General features: G+C 40.7%; 1 protein-coding gene across 3 annotated transcripts in view; it reads right to left on the bottom strand.

Annotated features, from left to right (window-relative positions):
• LOC139753504 (organic cation transporter protein-like) overlaps positions 1–20,678 on the bottom strand; it is a 42,249-nt gene that overhangs the window by 4,373 nt on the left and 17,198 nt on the right. For 2 of the 3 annotated variants that reach the window (XM_071670148.1, XM_071670149.1), the window contains exons 2-10: positions 16,790–16,974; positions 14,122–14,257; positions 10,044–10,227; positions 4,885–4,988; positions 3,602–3,756; positions 3,236–3,404; positions 2,491–2,638; positions 2,200–2,393; positions 1,265–1,437 (exon numbers count right to left, since the gene is read on the bottom strand). In XM_071670148.1, coding sequence (XP_071526249.1) covers positions 1,265–1,437; positions 2,200–2,393; positions 2,491–2,638; positions 3,236–3,404; positions 3,602–3,756; positions 4,885–4,988; positions 10,044–10,227; positions 14,122–14,257; positions 16,790–16,961 — 1,435 coding nt within the window. In that variant the 5' untranslated portion in view covers positions 16,962–16,974. Of the gene's footprint in view, positions 1–1,264; positions 1,438–2,199; positions 2,394–2,490; positions 2,639–3,235; positions 3,405–3,601; positions 3,757–4,884; positions 4,989–10,043; positions 10,228–14,121; positions 14,258–16,789; positions 16,975–20,678 lie in introns of those variants that run through there. The other variant, XM_071670150.1, reaches the window with a different exon arrangement.

Raw genomic sequence — 20,678 nt, 5'->3', positions numbered from 1 at the left:
GAATGTGTTTGAGAAAATACCAATGATAGAATGATTAGTTTGTGGCATTCATAGATCTGGAGTTAGTAAACAATAGGGTTGACACACATCTTATGGTAGGTGTTACAGAAATAACTGTGAGTTAAATGTAAAATGAAGTCTAATAGGATTAAGCCATTGGCATAAGTAGCGAGGGAGGAGAAAAAAGATTCTACATGAAGGTAAGCTTGTATCAAGTATGTTTGATGATGCCATAGCGAGCAGTTTTGTTTATGTTATGTGTGATAAAGGAGATACTCTAATACAAGAGTCATGGAATAGAGGGCAGGTCTGGAGTACTTTGGATTAGGGGAAGGCATGGGAGGTGAATTAATTGGTGCCAACAGATATCACAACTCTGGTAACAGACTTCAAAAAGAAACTCCAGAAGCTAGTGACTTAGGGGGAGACTGTAAGACTGTAAAAGGTGAAAGGTGAGAGTAATTGTGAACAAAGGTAAGGTAATGAATGAGGTGCAGAAAGGTTATTTTCATTGATAATTTAAATTGGGAATAGTTGGAGATAGTGGTGTGTTTTAGGTACCTAGATGTGGCCATGGCAATGTATGGAACCATAGGTATTGAAATTAGTCTATGGAAAAAGGAGATAAATATCCAGTTTGCAACGGACATGTGGAAGAAAAGGTTAGTGTCTATAAATGCAAAGATGGGTAAGTCAGAAGTTAGAGTTGCTATGACTCTGTTGAACAGATGAAAGCCTTAGACCTTAAATGCAAAAGAAAGGAACAGAGTGGATGTGCATGAAGTGAAATGCCTGTGGGTAGTATGTGACATGAGACAGGTTGATCCTGTAAAAACTGAGTGTCAGATAAAAGTGTGGTAGTGAACGTAGCCCAAATGATAATGTCAAGAAGATGGAAAGGTGGAGTAAAAGAGGATTTCAGTATAAGGGCCTAAACATTGAAGAGAGTGAGTAACATGCACTGGATGGAATGAACTGAAGTCATGTAGTACATGGAGAGTAATTTGCCATCAGTGGGCTTAATCTGGGCCTGTAAAGTAGTCAAGGTAAACCTTGGAGTGGTCTACAGGGCCTGGTTGAGGATGATGCACTCTGCTACCAATACATTATACACAACAGCTTGAGACTTGGATGTGTTGAAATAAAATCATTACTCTTTTGTTCCTAACATTACCTTGCAAAAGCACGAAAAAGGTAGTTGGATATAAAAAGAAATCTAAAACTTGGATAGTCACTGTTATAAGAACTGACATTTTTCATTTACCAGTAGGATAGAAGATCATAAGAATCATGACGAGCATGATGGAGATGCTACACACAAGGTACAGTGCCACAAGGGTCTTCTTCCTTCCTATGAAGACAAGGGCTGGCCACAGGAGGAGGTATGTGGGTATCTCCAACAACCCTCCCAAGAACACGTACAAGTATAGACCAGTGCTGAAACAAAAGCAAAGGTAAAGATCAATACTGGACCACTAAGAGAAGGGAGTAATATTAGAGTGAGATTCTGGGTTAAGAAGATGAAAAGAAGACAGTGCCACATTAAAAAGAGTGGGCAGTGCTGGTGTAAATGTAAATGCTAATCATAAAACATGAGCAAGGGTAACATTAGTTGTGGGATGAAATCCAAGGTAAAGATCAATAACAGGATGACAAGTGAACTCTACTTGGGCAGTGAGCATTACAAGAATAAAAAAAAAATAGAAATCAATACTGGAACGGCATGAAGATTGGTTGTAGTCATACTGGAATGACACAGAAAAGTTTCAGCATTGGGAGAACAAAACCAATAGTTAAGGTTAAGATTAAAACAAAATGATCTGAGATGAAGGCCATCACTGGAAGTAACAGGTTAAGATCATTGTTGAAAGCCAATAACCAAAGAGAGGGAATTCAGAGGTATACTGAGTGAAAATAGCAGACACGAGTCACTTTGGGAAAAACAAGAACAAAGGCAAGATTAATTCTAGAACTATATGAGTCAGGGTTGGGATCATTGCTGAAACCATAATAATAAAAGATGGGAGTGATGCTGGAAAGACAAAAACAAACAAAGGCCACTTTTGGAAAGAAAGGCATAAAGTTACACGTTAGTTACAGAATAATAAAGAAAAATACAACAAAGCCTCCAACAGGAAGATGTGTGTACACGAGTATGAAAAAAATAAATGAACCATCCCAACCCACAGTCTAACGTACCTTAAGTTAGTAGAACCGAGGGCAACACCATAGTAGACCAAGGCAGCTGCGAACCAGCAAAATTGAATAGCCAAAGTCCTTACTCTAAACTGAGGTAAGGTATATAAGGAGAAGATCTGTTTCAACAGAGATGTGGCACAAGACAAGATGCTGTTTCCAGTTTCAGTTGCTGACTTGCTGTTCTCCAAGGCTGTCTGTTATGATGGTAAAAAAAAAAAAAGATACAATTCATAAGCAAAAAACAAAGATCAAGCAAATGAAAGATCTCAAAAACAGTATCTTTGAACTGACCTGACATCCAATTTTCTCCATGGCAGGAAGGACAATATGGTCAGGAGGTAGCACCTTGCGGTTGACCTTTGCTGCCCAAGTAATGATTTTCAGAGCCTCCTGGTTGCGACCTCGAATAATGAGCCAGCGGGGAGACTCCGGCAACCACCTGCCATATGTTACTTCATAAACTTCTCATCCCTTAAGGGGTTGACTTGTATAAATCATCAGCATCCATTGTGTACAGTGAAATGCTCATCAGTGTAAGTTACAATTGCTTGTACAGCACAGAGTCTGGGTTACCGGGAGACAATAAATATCACTGCAATACGATTACAATATTATTTCTTCTACAATATCATTAAGACAATATTACGATAACATTTCAGGTGTTGCTCAGTGTTAGAGGCCAAAACACCGCACTGGCAATGTACAGAGGGTAGGAGGCTAGACTAGATAAAATCATAAAGGAAGCTCTGTTTTGTTGAAAGGCCATATAGCTCAAGAGCCAAACAATGATACAGGCGGAGGATTCGTTCATCTCTGTTGCGAACCCTGGTTATGTTTCATATTATGTTGTGGAGAACACCTATTATACCCAAAAGAAACCACAAAATGCCCCATGATATGCGTTTGCATCAAGATTTCATTAAAGAAAAAGATGGGTTGTTTGGCTCAGTACATAAACAAGAAAAATTAAATTAATTTTGTAGTTGGAAGCCAGAAAGTTGGCCAGCCAAGTGCTGGTAAGATATGGGAGACTCACCAAAAATAGATGATGGCAGAGAGTCCTGGAATGGAGTAAGCAATCTGGAGAAATTTCCAGGGGCGCACTAAGTAAGCAATCAAAGGCACCACCATGTACCCAAGGGACCATGGTATCACGATTAGCGTCCCCACCGCTGCACGGTACTTAGCAGCACATGTCTCCATTGCTGCAGGAGTGTGGGAAGGAAAGATCAGAGCAGTGATAATCCTATCTGCAAATATGACCTTAGTTCTGTGTAGTAGTAAATAATTAAATAAAAACATTATTTCCATATTGTTTACCTAGAGGCCAAGAAGGTAAATCCAGCCCTAATTCCACCTGATTTTTTCAACTTTCATACCAAAGGTTAAAGAGGTAGCATACCATAGACAAAGAGGGCCAAATACTGTCCAGAGCCTGATAAACTGATCATGACCTTGAGGAAGATGTACACTTCAACAGTAGGTGAAGCAGCACTTAGGAATGCAGTGGCGATGTTAAACACCGAACACAGGAGGACCACAGGCCGCCGTCCCCACCTGCAGAATACCAACTTCACTTGTTACACGTGTTGCACAGAGTCACATAGCATAAAAGATAACAGAAGGCCCACTGGTATATGATGAGTTTAACTGCCAAATCATATGCTAACATTTTTTTTCTAGATAGATGATGCCAGGATGGAATAACAGTAAGAATGCTGTCTACATATCCTCTGGTAGAAGCAACTACAGGACGAAGTATGGAAAAAAACGTCATTTATTGCTGAAGCAGAACAACATTAGAATTTTACAGAAACGACTGAATATGAATATTGTTAACTACTTTCTGCGCTAGTTTATGCCAATCTAATTTCTGCTAATAAGTTGTTGGGGGAGGCTTCTCTTCCTAACTTGAAAATTATGTAAGGTATTTATCTTCTTTTATACTTGACCTCCTTTTCCCGCATTAGCAAGGCAGCACCGGGAAAATATGAAGAAAGGCCGCATCTGCTCACTTCATTCTCGGTCTGCCATGTGTGATGCACCAAAACCACAGCTCCCCATCCACAACCAGGCTCCATAGATTTTCCCATGGTTTATCCCATACGTATCTCATTCCCTGGTTCAGTCCATCAACAGCATGTTGAACCCTGTATATCGCTTGGTTCCATTTCACTCCATTCCGTCCACTCCTTTCACCCTTCTGCATGTTCAGGTCCCGGTCACTCAAAAACTTTTTACTCCATACTTCCATCTCCAGTTTAGTCTCCCCATTCTCCTTGTTCCCTGTACTTCTGACAAATATATCCTCTTTATCAACCTTTCCTCACTTATTTTCTGTATGTCCAAACCATTTCAGCACATCCTTCCTCTTCAGCTCTCTTTTCATTACCACACGTCTCTCTGATTCTTTCAATACTTAGATGATCAAACTACCTCACACCACATATCTTTAAAAATCTAATTTCCAACACATCCATACCTCTGCACAGTTCTTATCTATAGCCCATACCTTGCATCCATATGATAAAGTTGGGACTACTATATCTTCAAACAAAAAAAAAATGGTATTGTGAGAGAAGTTAAATTGTCCACTTTGAAACTGCAAACTACATATCTAAAGCAAAAGAAACAAACACTCGCGACCACAGACATCTGTTAAGTCATGCCCATGGCAACACTCACCTGTCAATCAAGTAGCCAAAGATTAAAGAACCAAGTAAGATGCCTCCCTGCACCGCAGCCTGAGTTGTAGAATAGATGACACGACGGTCACACACCAGGTCCCACTATTGATACCAAGACCATGGGGCAACATTAGGTTCATAGTGAATAGGCATCCAAGGATGTTATACATGCCACACACTGTACAGCTGGTGGAAAGTGTCATTCTTAATATAAGACGCAAAACAAGATCAATGATTACATATATAAATATATATATATATATATATATATATATATATATATATATATATATATATATATATATATATATATTTATTTATTTTATTATTTATTTTGCTTTGTCGCTGTCTCCCGCGTTTGCGAGGTAGCACAAGGAAACAGACGAAAGAAATGGCCCAACCCACCCCCATACACATGTATATACACACACGTCCACACACGCAAATATACATACCTATACATCTCAATGTACACATATATATACACACACAGACACATACATATATACCCATGCACACAATTCACACTGTCTGTCTTTATTCATTCCCATCGCCACCTCGCCACACATGGAATACCATCCCCTCCCCCCCTCATGTGTGCGGGGTAGCGCTAGGAAAAGACAACAAAGGCCTCATTCGTTCACACTCAGTCTCTAGCTGTCATGCAATAATGCCCGAAACCACAGCTCCCTTTCCACATCCAGGCCCCACACAGCTTTCCATGGTTTACCCCAGACGCTTCACATGCCCTGATTCAATCCACTGACAGCACGTCAACCCCGGTATACCACATCGATCCAATTCACTCTATTCCTTGCCCTCCTTTCACGTGAACCTCCTGCATGTTCAGGCCCCGATCACTCAAAATCTTTTTCACTCCATCTTTCCACCTCCAATTTGGTCTCCCACTTCTCCTCGTTCCCTCCACCTCCGACACATATATCCTCTTGGTCAATCTTTCCTCACTCATTCTCTCCATGTGCCCAAACCATTTCAAAACACCCTCTTCTGCTCTCTCAACCACGCTCTTTTTATTTCCACACATCTCTCTTACATCTTATATATAACATACTAACCTCCAACAGCCAAGATCGAACCCGGGACCCCTGCGTAGGAGGCAGAAGTGCTCCTGCTTCTACGCAGGAGTCCTGGGTTCCATCCTGGCTGTTGGAGATTAGTATATTATATGGTATGTTATATATATATATATATATATATATATATATATATATATATATATATATATATATATATATATATATATATATATATATATGGTAAAGTGTGTGGAAGAAGAAAGTTAAGAGTAAATGTGAATAAGAGCAAGGTTATTAGGTACAGTAGGGTTGAGGGTCAAGTCAATTGGGAGGTGAGTTTGAATGGTGAAAAACTGGAGGAAGTGAAGTGTTTTAGATATCTGGGAGTGGATCTGTCAGCGGATGGAACCATGGAAGCGGAAGTGGATCATAGGGTGGGGGAGGGGGCGAAAATTTTGGGAGCCTTGAAAAATGTGTGGAAGTCGAGAACATTATCCCGGAAAGCAAAAATGGGTATGTTTGAAGGAATAGTAGTTCCAACAATGTTGTATGGTTGCGAGGCGTGGGCTATGGATAGAGTTGTGCGCAGGAGGATGGATGTGCTGGAAATGAGATGTTTGAGGACAATGTGTGGTGTGAGGTGGTTTGATCGAGTAAGTAACGTAAGGGTAAGAGAGATGTGTGGAAATAAAAAGAGCGTGGTTGAGAGAGCAGAAGAGGGTGTTTTGAAATGGTTTGGGCACATGGAGAGAATGAGTGAGGAAAGATTGACCAAGAGGATATATGTGTCGGAGGTGGAGGGAACGAGGAGAAGAGGGAGACCAAATTGGAGGTGGAAAGATGGAGTGAAAAGGATTTTGTGTGATCGGGGCCTGAACATGCAGGAGGGTGAAAGGAGGGCAAGGAATAGAGTGAATTGGAGCGATGTGGTATACAGGGGTTGACGTGCTGTCAGTGGATTGAATCAAGGCATGTGAAGCGTCCGGGGTAAACCATGGAAAGCTGTGTAGGTATGTATATTTCCGTGTGTGGACGTGTGTATGTACACGTGTATGGGGGGGTTGGGCCATTTCTTTCGTCTGTTTCCTTGCGCTACCTCGCAAACGCGGGAGACAGCGACAAAGTATAAAAAAAAAAAAAAAAAAAAAAAAATATATATATATATATATATATATATATATATATATATATATATATATATATATATATATATATATATATATTCCTCACGTGTCGTAAAAGGCGACTAAAGGGGACGGGAGCGGGAGGCTAGAAACCCTCCCCTCCTTGTATCTTAACTTTCTAAAAGGGGAAACAAAAGAAGGAGTCACGCGGGGAGTGCTCATCCTCCTCGAAGGCTCAGATTGGGGCGTCCAAATATGTGTGGATGTAACCAAGATGAGAAAAAAGGAGAGATAGGTAGTATGTTTGAGAAAAGGAACCTGGATGTTTTGGCCCTGAGTGAAACGAAGCTCAATGGCAAAGGGGAAGAGTGGTTTGGGAATGTCTTGAGAGTAAAGACAGGGGTTAGTGAGAGGACAAGAGCAAGGGAAGGAGTAGCACTACTCCTGAAACAGGAGTGGTGGGAGTATGTGATAGAGTGTAAGTAAACTAGATTAATATGGGTAAAACTGAAAGTGGATGGAGAGAGATGGGTGATTATTGGTGCATATGCACCTGGGCATGAAAAGAAAGATCATGAGAGGCAAGTGTTTTGGGAGTAGCTGAGTGAGTGCGTTAGTAGTTTTGATGCACGAGACCGGGTTATAGTGATGGGTGATTTGAATGCAAAGGTGAGTAATGTGGCAGTTGAGGGAATAATTGGTGTACATGGGGTGTTCAGTGTTGTAAATGGAAATGGTGAAGAGTTTGTAGATATGTGCGCTGAAAAAGGACTGGTGATAGGGAATACCTGGTTTAAAAAGCGAGATATACATAAGTATACGTATGTAAGTAGAAGAGATGGCCAGAGAGCGTTACTGGATTACGTGTTAATTGATAGGCGCGCGAAAGAGAGACTTTTGGATGTTAATGTGCTGAGAGGTGCAACTGGAGGGATGTCTGATCATTATCTTGTGGAGGCGAAGGTGAAGATTTGTAGAGGTTTTCAGAAAAGAAGAGAGAATGTTGGGGTGAAGAGAGTGGTGAGAGTAGGTGAGCTTGAGAGGGAGACTTGTGTGAGGAAGTACCAGGAGAGACTGAGTACAGAATGTAAAAAGGTGAGAACAAAGGACGTAAGGGGAGTGGGGGAGGAATGGGATGTATTTAGGGAAGCAAAAGATGCTTGTGGCATGAGAAGCGTGGGAGGTGGGCAGATTAGAAAGGGTAGTGAGGGGTGGGATGAAGAAGTAAGATTATTAGTGAAAGAAAAGAGAGAGGCATTTGGACGATTTCTGCAGGGAAATAATGCAAATGACTGGGAGATGTATAATATAAAGAGGCAGGAGGTCAAGATAAAGGTGCAAGAGGTGAAAAAGAGGGCAAATGAGAGTTGGGGTGAGAGAGTATCATTAAATTTTAGGGAGAATAAAGAGATGTTTTAGAATGAGGTAAATAAAGTGCGTAAGACAAGGGAACAAATGGGAACATCAGTGAAGGGGGCTAATGGGGAGGTGATAACATGTAGTGAGGAGATGGAATGAGTATTTTGGAGGTTTGTTGAATGTGTTTGATGATAGAGTGGCAGATATAGGGTGTTTTGGTCGAGGTGGTGTGGCAAAGTGAGAGGGTTAGGGAGAATGATTTGGTAAACAGAGAAGAGGTACTAAAAGCTTTGCAGAAGATGAAAGCCGGCAAGGTAGCAGGTTTGGATGGTACTGCAGTGGAATTTATTAAAGAAGGGAGTGACTGTGTTGTTGACTGGTTGGTAAGGTTATTTAATGTATGTATGACTCATGGTGAGGTGCCTGAGGATTGGGGGAATGCTTGCATAGTGCTTTTGTACAAGGGCAAAGGGGATAAAGGTGAGTGCTCAAATTACAGAGGTATAAGTTTGTTGAGTATTCCTGGGAAAATTTTATGGCAGGGTATTGATTGAGAGAGTGAAGGCTTGTACAGAGCATCAGACTGGGGAAGAGCAGTGTGGTTTCAGAAGTGGTAGAGGATGTGTAGATCAGGTGTTTGCTTTGAAGAATGTATGTGAGAAATACTTAGAAAAGCAAATGGATTTGTATTTATCATTTATGGATCTGGAGAAGGCATATGATAAAGTTGATAGAGATGCTCTGTGGAAGGTATTAAGAATATATGGTGTGGGAGGCAAGCTGTTAGCAGCAGTGAACAGTTTTGATCGAGGATGTAAGACATGTGTACGAGTAGGAAGAGAGGAAAGTAATTGGTTCCCAGTGAATGTCGGTTTGTGGCAGGGGTGCGTGATGTCTCCATGGTAGTTTAATTTGTTTATGGATGGGGTTGTTAGGGAGGTGAATGCAAGAGTTTTGGAAAGAGGGGCAAGTATGCAGTCTGTTGTGGATGAGAGCTTGGGAAGTGCGTCAGTTGTTGTTCGGTGATGATACAGCGTTGGTGGCTGATTCGGGTAAGAAAGTGCAGAAGCTGGTGACTGAGTTTGGTAAAGTGTGTGAAAGAAGAAATCCGAGAGTATATGTGAATAAGAGCAAGGTTATTAGGTACAGTAGGGTTGAGGGACAAGTCAATTGGGAGGTAAGTTTGAATGGAGAAAGACTGGAGGAAGTATTTTAGATATCTGTCTCCCGCGTTAGCGAGGTAGCGCAAGGAAACACACGAAAGAATGGCTCAACCCATCCACATACACATGTATATACATACACGTCCACACACGCATATACATACCTATATATTTCAACGTATACATATACATACATACACAGACATACACATATATACACATGTACATAATTCATACTTGCTGCCTTTATCCATTCCCATCGCCACCCCGCCACACATGAAAGTGGACAAGGCAGCAAATGGAACTATGGACAGTTCTTGGAAATTTATGATGCGAGAAATTTCTAACTAGAAAAGATCACTCAAATCCTGTACTGGTCCATGATATTTGTAAGCAGCAGGTAAGTATATTATGAGGAGCTAATGATATGAACACATCTGCAAGACAACGATGACGGCTGTGGGTGTGCGTTACCTCGGTAACAATAGTAGACTTATACTGAGTGTAGTTGAAGGTCCTTGACGAGCATTTGACCAGTGCGCCATTTCCATCTCTGAGAGCAGACACATTTCTGACGCTGGCCTCGTAACCGACCTCCACCACCGCTGTGTAGTTGTAATCGTACATGTGGCATCCATCGTATTTCCCAGTTTTGTTCCTGCATCAAAAACAACTTGTCTTACTTCTACAAATATAGTTGGCGTCATTGACAAAAGGTATAATAAAACAAGATATCCTTCCAAATTACTGATCCTCCTTTAAGGAATTCCTTTAGGGATAAGTTGGGCCTAAATATATCAAAAGTTGTGCATAGAATGTGAAGTGTTTCCTGTGATTATTTTCTTATTCTTCATATGATGGTGCAGGAACCCAAGAGAAAACAAAAGGGACTTCTGGTGCACGATATATTCACATACACACACACACACACACACACACACACATATATATATATATATATATATATATATATATATATATATATATATATATATATATATATATATATATATATATATATAAATTTATTTATTATTAATTTGCTTTGTCGCTATCTCCCGCGTTTGCGAGGTAGCGCAAGGAAACAGACGAAAGAAATGGCCCAACCCACCCCCATACACATGTATATACATACACGTCCACACACGCAAATATACATACCCATACATCTCAATGTACACATATATATACACATACAGGCACATTTATGTATACACATGCACACAATTCACACTGTCTACCTTTATTCATTCCCATCGCCACATATATATATATATATATATATATAGATGGGGGAATCCCTGGGGATGGGGGATTAAGAATACTTCCCACGTATTCCCTGCGTGTCGTAGAAGGCGACTAAAAGGGGAGGGAGCGGGGGGCTGGAAATCCTCCCCTCTCGTTTTTTTTTTTAATTTTCCAAAAGAAGGAACAGAGGGGGCCAGGTGAGGATATTCCAAAAAAGGCCCAGTCCTCTGTTCTTAACGCTACCTCGCTAACGCGGGAAATGGCGAATAGTTTGAAAAAAAAAAAAAAAAAAAAAAAAAATATATATATATATATATATATATATATATATATATATATATATATATATATATGGTGGGGACGACAGAGGATGTGAAACGTCCCTCCCCTCTAGATACCTCTGACGTTTTCCTCACCGTCATTGAACAATTAAGTTGGAAAGTTTTATTGTTTTTTTAATACATTATCTCATAATAAAAAGGAACCACTTATGTTTTAGTATTCAAAAACGTCTTTTGCGAGTTTTGTGGGAAACATCGAGGGGTCTATCATGCAAAGCTGTGTGAGGAACGAGGTAAAATTTGTGGGGATATGATTTCTGAGAAGTGGCACACTGCATCATCATGCCCTAGCTGATGGCAACATTGTGGTGTACTCCGTCAGTGACAACCTCTCTTTTCAGCCGCCAACGGATATAAAGGACTTAGATAAGAACAGAGATGATAGATGTACCAATTATCATTTCGGGGAACAAGAGTGATTTAGCAGCCACTAACCTTGCAGTTGACACACCACAGAAGAAAGATGTGCGACAGCAGAATTATTACGACCGTGAAAAGTGAATCTTCACGATCGTACTTTGCTTTTAGAAACCATCATGAATTTAGTTTCTATCCTTAATCCAAAGTCAAGCGAAATTTCATTCCCAGAATTAACGATTAGTCGGAAAAACAATGATTAATGACATATTTATTTATAGTATTGACAAGTCACATATAGGGTAAAAATTAAGGATTACATCCAGACCTGTGGGATCTCATGTACACTAATTTTCATTTCTATACTTATTCCTCCAGTGCTGTATGTAGACATGCTATACAAGTGATTACTCATTACCAACTGTCTTCATTAGCTATATTCCTAATTGTACTTAATATCAGTAGTATTAGATTTTAGTAACAATCATTTAGCTAAAAATTGTCAGTTACAGGTGCTGAACTAAATCCATCTCCTTTTTCTCTAACTATAAAGGTGGACTGGCAGCAGAGCGTTAGACTAATGAAAGGAATGATGGGTTTATTAAGCAGTGAAAATTATTCTTAATAGATAGGAGTGGAAATAAGAAAATTATAATCTATCTATAGACTTACGTAATGCATTTAACAGACTTCTTAAACAAAAACTTTCGGAAACATTGGAAGTCGAAGAATTCATTTCATAAAAACTCAAAGGTGAGTTGATAGATAGGATGAAATCTTGAAATTCAACCAAATAAAAGTGAAGAAAAAATTAATGCTCATGGTCTTGTGGCAAAATCCAGGACAGTGCAGCCTGGTTCTTAGTGATCATGAGCTGGAGCAGTCTGTAAGATATGAATATCTAGAATTAACATTATTGAAACTGAGAAGTAAAATCAGTGGCCTTAGCAGAGATCTTGGGCTTCTGCACCCACTTATGTAGGAGAGAACCATTCCTCACAAGGTAAGGCTGATCATATGTACATCAGTTTAAGATCTTGCTTGACAGATGAATTTAAATCGTGGAGCCTAAATTCCTTGAGGAAAAGTCTGTCTGGCACCAAAATAAAGAAATACCGAGTGAACTGCAGTTTAACCCTTACTTTCAGGTACTGGAAGAAGATACCCAAAGTGATTTAGGCTTACGGCAAGGATGGAGGCAGCAAGGCAACCATGCACGTTTTATGCTTGGCTACCAATTGTGAGCTTTAAATTTTTTCATCATGTTTGTAAGGCATAGGTGCCACCATTCTAAGGTTTAGGAGAGCCTTTTCTTCTCATAGTCTATCCAATCTGTCAAATTTGTCCACACAAGATTTCGTGTATGTTGTTCCACCACTTTTTTCTTGGCTGAGGAACAGATGATCTTCCATTTGGAAGAATAGATTAAAAGAAGGAAGTTAGATTAAATAAGATGAAAAACAAGTTATTGGGTTTAGCAGAGTTGAGGGACAGGTTAGCTGGGGTGTGAGCATGAAAAAAGAAAGACTGGAGGAAATGAAGTGTTTCAGATACCTGGGAGTGGACATGATAGTAAACGGAACTATGGAAGTGGCAGCGAGTCATAGGATGGATGAAGGTTCTGAAAGCGCTGAGGAATGTGTGGAAAGAGAGATCGTTATCTAGGAGGACAAAAATGGGTATGATTGGTGGTATACTATAATCAAGAACATGGATGTGAGGCATGGGATATAGATAAAGCTGTGCAGGGTGGATGCTTTGGAGATTAAATGTATGAGGACAACGTGTAGTGTGAGGAGGTTTGATCCAGCAAGATATGAATGGGTAAGAAAGAGATGTGGTAATGAATGTGGTTAAGAGCTGAGAAGGGTCTGCTGAAATGGTCTGGATATATGGAGAAAATGAGTTAGGAAAGGTTGACAAAGAGGGTGTATGTGTTAGAAGTGGAGGGAACAAGAAGAATGGGGAAACCAAATTGGAGATAGAAGGATAGAGTGAAAAAGATTTTTAGCGATCGGAGCTTGAATATGCAGGAGGATGAAAGACGTGCTCAGGATAGAGTGAACTGGAATGATGAGGGATACCGGGATCGACTTGCTGTTAAGACACCAAATCAGGGGACGCGAAGTGTCCTTGGTAAACCATGGAAAGATTTGTGGTGCTTGGATGTGAATAGGGAGCTAAACAACTGTCGGTTTAATGCAGAAAGAACACCATAAGTACAAGTGAAACTGCTCAGAAACGCAGACCAATTGTAGAAAATCCAAGGAGAGGACGTTTGAATGAATGGAATTAGAACATAATCATTATAATTAGTGGTGATGAGGTGGGTTTAGTTCAAACAGGCTGTACAGTGAAGGGATACATTTCATCTTAACAATGACCATAGTTGTGGAATGACTGTATGATGGATATAATGAAGCAAGAGACTGGAAATGTGGGACGAGTGGCTGGTAAAGCACAAAAGTTTAAACTGGATCTTGTTCAAGAGAATTAAGAAAGATTTTAGCTTGTCTCTCAACATGTAGGACCAGATTTATGTGCAAGAACAAACGGCGCACTTACAAAACCAAAGCAGGTGAAGCGAAGAGGCATAGTCTGAATACCTGTAGGGGATGGCAAGGGTGAGGATCTGTTCCTGCGTCCAGTTGGCTTCCACCAGAGGCGCTACGTGGCACCAGTAGTCGGGGGTGGCTCCCAGAAATTGGTACGACATAGAATGCAATGAAGATCCAAAAGAAACTGGAGATGCAGAGGTTGGCCATTATCATCTAGTAACAGTTAAAAGTAGTTACATAATTTGTTTTTCATACTTGACCACCGTGTCCCCCGTTAGCGAGGTACCGCCAGGAGCAGAAAAGAAATACCGCATTAGCTCACATTCATTCTCCAGCTGATATGTGTAATGCACGGAAACCAAAGTTCCCTTTCCACAACCAGGCCCTAAAGACCATTCCATGGTTTACCCAGGCCGCTTCACATGCCCTTGTTCATCTCATTGGCAGAACACTGACACCTGCATACCACATCGTTTTAGTTTATTCTATCCTGTGCACACCTCTCACCTTCCTACATGTTCATGCCCGGTCACTCAAAATATTTTTCACTCCATCCTTCCATTTCCAATTTGGTCTCCCCGTTCTCCTCGTTCCCTCCTTTCCTCTTTCATTCTCTCCATATGCCTGAACGAATTCAACACTCTCTCTTCAGTTCTCTTAACAACACTCTGTATTACCACATAACCTCATCTACAGCCCATGCCTTGCATCCATATATTACTGGGACTACTGTACCATCAAACGTAACCATTTTTGCCCTTCTGGATAACGATCCCTCTTTCCACACATTCTTCAGTGCTGCCAGAACCTTCGCCCCATCCCCAATCCTGTGGCTCACTTCCGCTTACATTGTTCCATTCATTGACATGTGACTCACTTCCCTCTCCATGGTTCCATTCTCTGCCGTGTACACTCCTAGGTATCTAAAACACTTCACTTCCTTCAATTTTTCTCCTTTCAGACTCATACGTATACCAACAAACATGTTCCTCAATCCTGCTAGACCTTAAAACCTTCCTTTCATTCACATTTTCTCTCAACTTTCTCCTTCCACACGCTCTTTCAAACTTAGTCACCAACTTCTGCAGTTTCTCACCTGAATCTACGACCAGTGCTGTATCAGCAAACACCAACTAACTCACTTTCCAAGCCCTTTCTTACCCACTGATTGCATACTCGTCCATCTCTCCAAGAATCTCGTATCTACCTCCCTCACTACCCCAACCTTAAACAAATCAAACAGCCATGGTAATATAACACACCCCTGCCCCAGAACAAGCGTGACTTGGAACCCTTCACTTTTCTTTCTTCCTACTCGTGCACATGCCTTACACTTGACGGAAACTTCTTACTGTTTCTGGCAGCTTTCTTCCTACACCGTATATTCTTAAGACCATCCACAAGGCGTCCTATCAAAACTATCATATGCCTTCTGCAGATCCATTAATGCCATATATAAATCCATCTACTTCTCTGAATATTTCTCGCACAGATTTCTTAAAGTAAACACCTGATCCACACACCCTTTGCCACTTCTGAAACTACACTGTTCCTCCCCAATCACTACTCTCCCTTGCAACCTACCAAGTACACTCAACAAACTTATACCTCTCGAGTTTAAACACCCAACTTTATTCCCTTTGCCTCTTCCATTTCGTCAGTTCTCAGGCACCTCACGATAATATTTACATAAAATGAAAATCCTAACTAACCAATCAACAACACAGTCACCCCCTTTCTTAAGAAATCCAAGTGCAATACCATCCACTCCTTCCGCCTTGCCTCATTTCATCTTTTGTAAGGCTTTCACCACCTCTTCTCTAACCCGATCATTAAACACATTTAACAGTCCTTCAAAATACTCACCATCTTCTTCTCACTTCATCACTACCTGTTACCACTTCCCATTTGCCCTTTGCCCCCCCCCCCCCCGATGTTCCTACTTGTTCTCTTGTTTTTCGCACAATATTAAGCTCCTTCCAAAATATCTTTCTCTCCCTTAAGTTTACTGATACTCACTTACCTCAACTCTCATTTGCCCTCTTTTTCAAGGACCGCACCTTCCTCTTGACCTGCCGCTTTCTCCTATACATTCACCAATCATTCGCACTTCTTCCCTATATCACACAAACAACTCTCTTTTCCCTTTGACAAGCAACTTTGCTTCATCCCACTGCTCACGACCCTTTCTAATCTATCCACCTCCTACCTTTTGCATACCACATGCATCTTTCGCAAATGTCAGCAGTGCTTGCCTACATACCCCTCATTCCTCACCCTTTCCCCTAGTTCCATTTACTCGCACATTCTGTCATTCTACTCTCAATCTCTCCTGGTATATCTTCACACAGGATATGGTAGCCTCAGAAAATCAATTTTCGTTGGGCACGGGATCCAGTTCTTTCTCACTTGACGAAAAAGTTATTGTCTTACGGATGAAACGCTCAATGTAATCTAAAGGTAAACCATTTTTCACAGAATATCTAATAAAATTACCCTCTTTTTACAACAAAAAGTAATTCTACTACATTCTACATGTTTTCTTTATCAAAGCTAAGACGAGGTTTGTTTTATATCTACTGTAGGTCGTCTAAATCAATCAAATTCTATGAAATGCTGAAATCTTAAGCTTTTTAGTAACTCTAAACTAAGTACTTACTGTAACGAAGGTACTAACCTCTGAGCTGGGTAATCATTAATAAAGCTTGTTACTTACTTAGTGAACACAGAAGGAAGATGAGGACGTTCCAGCGGCCTTTGGTTCCCACTACCTCCAGCAAGTCCTCGAAGGTGTTCACCCACTCCAAGTTATCCTCAGGGTGCTTAGCCTCAATCGCCTCCTGATTTTCCTCTGGAGTCTCTTCTCTCTCTTCGTTCTTGTCTAACATCGTGTAGGATTCCCTAAGGACATGTAGTTCACGGTTCATAAATCGAGAAATAATATCATCGAAGATTTGACCATCTCGTTGCAACAAAGATACTACTGACTCAGTCTCCACAGTTACTGTTCTCTAGAGTGATGTAACCTGGATTGTTCCCTAGAATGGTGTTACCTAATCTTTCCCTAGGATGGCGTCACCTGGGCTGTTAACTTGGACTGTTAACTAAGGTGGTGTTGCCAGCAGGGCCTCCGAGATGAATTTTATCTGGGTGTACAAAGTTTTTTTTTCGGGTCCCCTTTCCTTCTCCATGGGTCATCCTGTATTTCTCCACTACGGTTTAATGCCATGAGACGTAAGACAAAAATGGTAAGGAAGATGAGAGGGGTGGAATGTAGCGCTCTACTGATTTTCTGCATTTGGGACCTTATGATCCTATACTTCCTCCATGATAATCATAAGAGGGTTATTTTTATGATGCGTTTCTATGCATCCTTGCTGCCTCCTCCTCACACCCCCCCCCCCACCCTACACACACACACACACACACACACACACGCCTCCTTCCTTTCATCTTCATACAAGCCTATATCCTATAGCCTAGGATGACTTATTTTGGGGGTGATCAAAGGCCACTACGCTAAGTTGCGAGGTGAAACGAGTCTACTTTATTTGTGCTTTAAGAAAATGTTCATTATTTCTGTTCAGTGTTCACTTACGTATTCCAGTTCAGTAGCGTCTACTTCACATGCGCTTAAGAATATCTTAACACTGTAGGTTCACACAAAATATGAATGCTAGTCCTCAATATATGCAAACATCTGAGATCCCAGGAAATTTCCGGGTCCCCCTTATGGACCACCGGGCCCAGGAACGATATACCCCCTGCACCCAGCCCCCTCTCATTGGCGTGTTACCTGGACTACTCGTGCACTAACTCTGATCTTCTGAGCCACTACAGTACTGCCAGTCACGTGATCAAACACTTCGAGTATTAAGTTGTTCACTGTGCCGCTTTGACATCACCACAACCTCTTCCCTGTAAAGTTCAGCGTCAAATGACTATGTTCTTGTGACTGCACATTCTAAATACTTCTGCTTAAGATTCGTTGACCTCACTTCTCTCAAACCGAATGGTCCTGATGTCATTTGGACAAATTTGTAAAATTTCAAACTGTATTCATCATCGAAACTAATACCTCCTGTGGGAGACAGCTGGTGGCGCACCTCAACAAACTAACCTTTATTTTCCGCGTTAGGTTACCGCTAAGATAACCTCCAACTAATCTGCCACAACACATCGTTTATTGACGAACACTGAATTATCTGGCGCATAAAGAGGTTTATTTTGAGAGTAAAAAGGAATAACTAAACAAACTGTGCGTGACAAAACTCACTTTATTTGATATTCGTATATTGGTTCCTCAGTTGTTGTTATTGTTGTTGTTACTGACCGTCGTGTTTAAAACGAACCTTCATATATCATCCCAAGCAACCCAACAGTGATCGTATTAAGCGGCCATCATTACTACAGCGGATATAATATGACAAGTGGGAGGAGCGCTCATGAACCGCACATCCGGAACAACGAACAGATCATGGTACAGTCGCTCATGAAGGTTCGTGAGGGTCCATGTGTGTGTGTGGGCCTGTGCAGTCCCAACCCCTTTCTGGACGGTGAGTCTGTACATCGTAACAACACACACACACACACACACACACACACACACATACACACACACACACACACATGGCAGAACTGTAACGTTGATGTAATAAAGTAAGAAGGGATTATGTTTGTTAGTCATGTGTCATCGGTTGGGTAGTCCTAATAACACGCACGGAGGAGACCCCACAAACTTTTATAAGTGATCCTACGAACTTTTAATCGTGACGCACATCCCAGCTATGGTGAGGACAAGCCAAGTTCCTGCCAGGTTCTTACTACGGTAACTGTATGCCAGGATGTCGTAGAAAAAGATGAAGGAATGGTTGCAACGCATTACTAAGAAAGAATTCGAACATCAAGACATAACTTTGTGTTGGTTATCTCAGAAGCAAAACGGCAACCTTCAGAATATACAGAGTACTGTGACTGTCTTTGGTTGGGAGTAAGAATACCGAATCAAAATGGGATATACGACAACTGGTGAAATATGTTCTACAGTCTTTATGATAGCACAGACTATGACTGATGACACGATGGTGCAGTAACTGATAAAAGAACAGGAGAGAAACTGGACGGTACAGTGGACAGCGGAGTGAGTGATAAGATAGCAGAGGAAGTGTGTGACACATCATACTCATATAAAGGCTGAGCAAATAAAGATAAGTAAGAGAGTTCAGAAAACAATGACAACAATGCAATAAAGGAGGAATAATCTATATATGTTTTATTACACTTAATCGCCGTCTCCCGCGTTAGCGAGGTAGCGCAAGGAAACAGACGAAAGGCCCAACCCACCCACATACACATGTATATAATAAACGCCCACACACACATATATACATACCATACATTTCAACGTATACATTCGTGTACATACCCATATATACATGTATATATATATATATATATATATATATATATATATATATATATATATATATATATATATATATATATATATATATATATATATACATATATACAATGTACATATTCATCCTTGCTGCCTTCATCCATTTCGTCGCCGCCCCACTACACATGAAATAGCATCCCCCCCCCCCCCCCGTAACGCTAGAAAAACAAAAATGAGGAAAAATATAAAACAAAAATCAATCAATTGGGCTCTATGAGTACGGCAACATTCTCCCATCCCCAGATTTCTTCAAGAATAATTTTGATATCATCTGAGGAAGAACTTGTCTCAGATCATGCTGGTATGGGCATTGCTCCGGATACAAAAACAGAAAATGACAAGAATCAATTACATTAATTACTTGCGTTTGTTTGTGTTATTTCTAATGCTATGTACTGCCGATAATCTATCTATAATGTTATTCAACGTTTTTTTAACGGTCTTTTTCCCTACCTCGGTACACTGTATATTAAGATATTACCTGACTTAAAGTTTCTGAGTTCATCTGTTTTGCTTGTAACTAGTGCTCGATATCATAAGCGATCTAGCAACATAAATCAGAGTGAGAAACGTCCCTGGCGTCGTTGATATAAACGCACCCGGAACATAAAGAAGGCTTACATCTATCTCAGAATTTTCATTGCAGTCTAAATGCACGTATTTCATGAAGATTTTCATTGCAGTCTAAATGCACGTATTTCATTAAGATTTTAACCTACTTGAACGAAGAATTACAAGACAGATGAAAAACACAGACGCAGAGAAGAAATCTTAACCTTTCTATTTACCGACCACCAACAAGGATGTAGTTTCTCCACCCTAAGTGAAATGGTGTCTGGTGTACCAACAGGTGATGCCGCCCCTGTCCTGTTGCCCAATCATCTAACACTGTTGACCAAAGGTAAATAAACCAAGTACAGGTCTTCCTGGAATGGTGAGTCAACAGAATTTTCCCGAGGCCGGTCTTTTGTTGGCAAGGCTACAGAGGATTCGCCCCTTCGCCATGGGATGTGTCCCGCTGGTTCAAGGCGTGGCAGCATCACTTGCATAAGATAACCAAGAAAAAGTAATTACGATAATGACTCACAGAAAACTAATGATATCAAGTTTTCTTTTCAAACTTTATGTCAACAGAAGGCAGACT

This window comes from Panulirus ornatus, chromosome 14 (assembly GCF_036320965.1).
Source record: "Panulirus ornatus isolate Po-2019 chromosome 14, ASM3632096v1, whole genome shotgun sequence".
NCBI lineage: Eukaryota > Metazoa > Arthropoda > Malacostraca > Decapoda > Palinuridae > Panulirus > Panulirus ornatus.
Note: the sequence above shows the minus strand (reverse complement) of the source record. Positions and strands in the feature narration are given on the sequence as shown.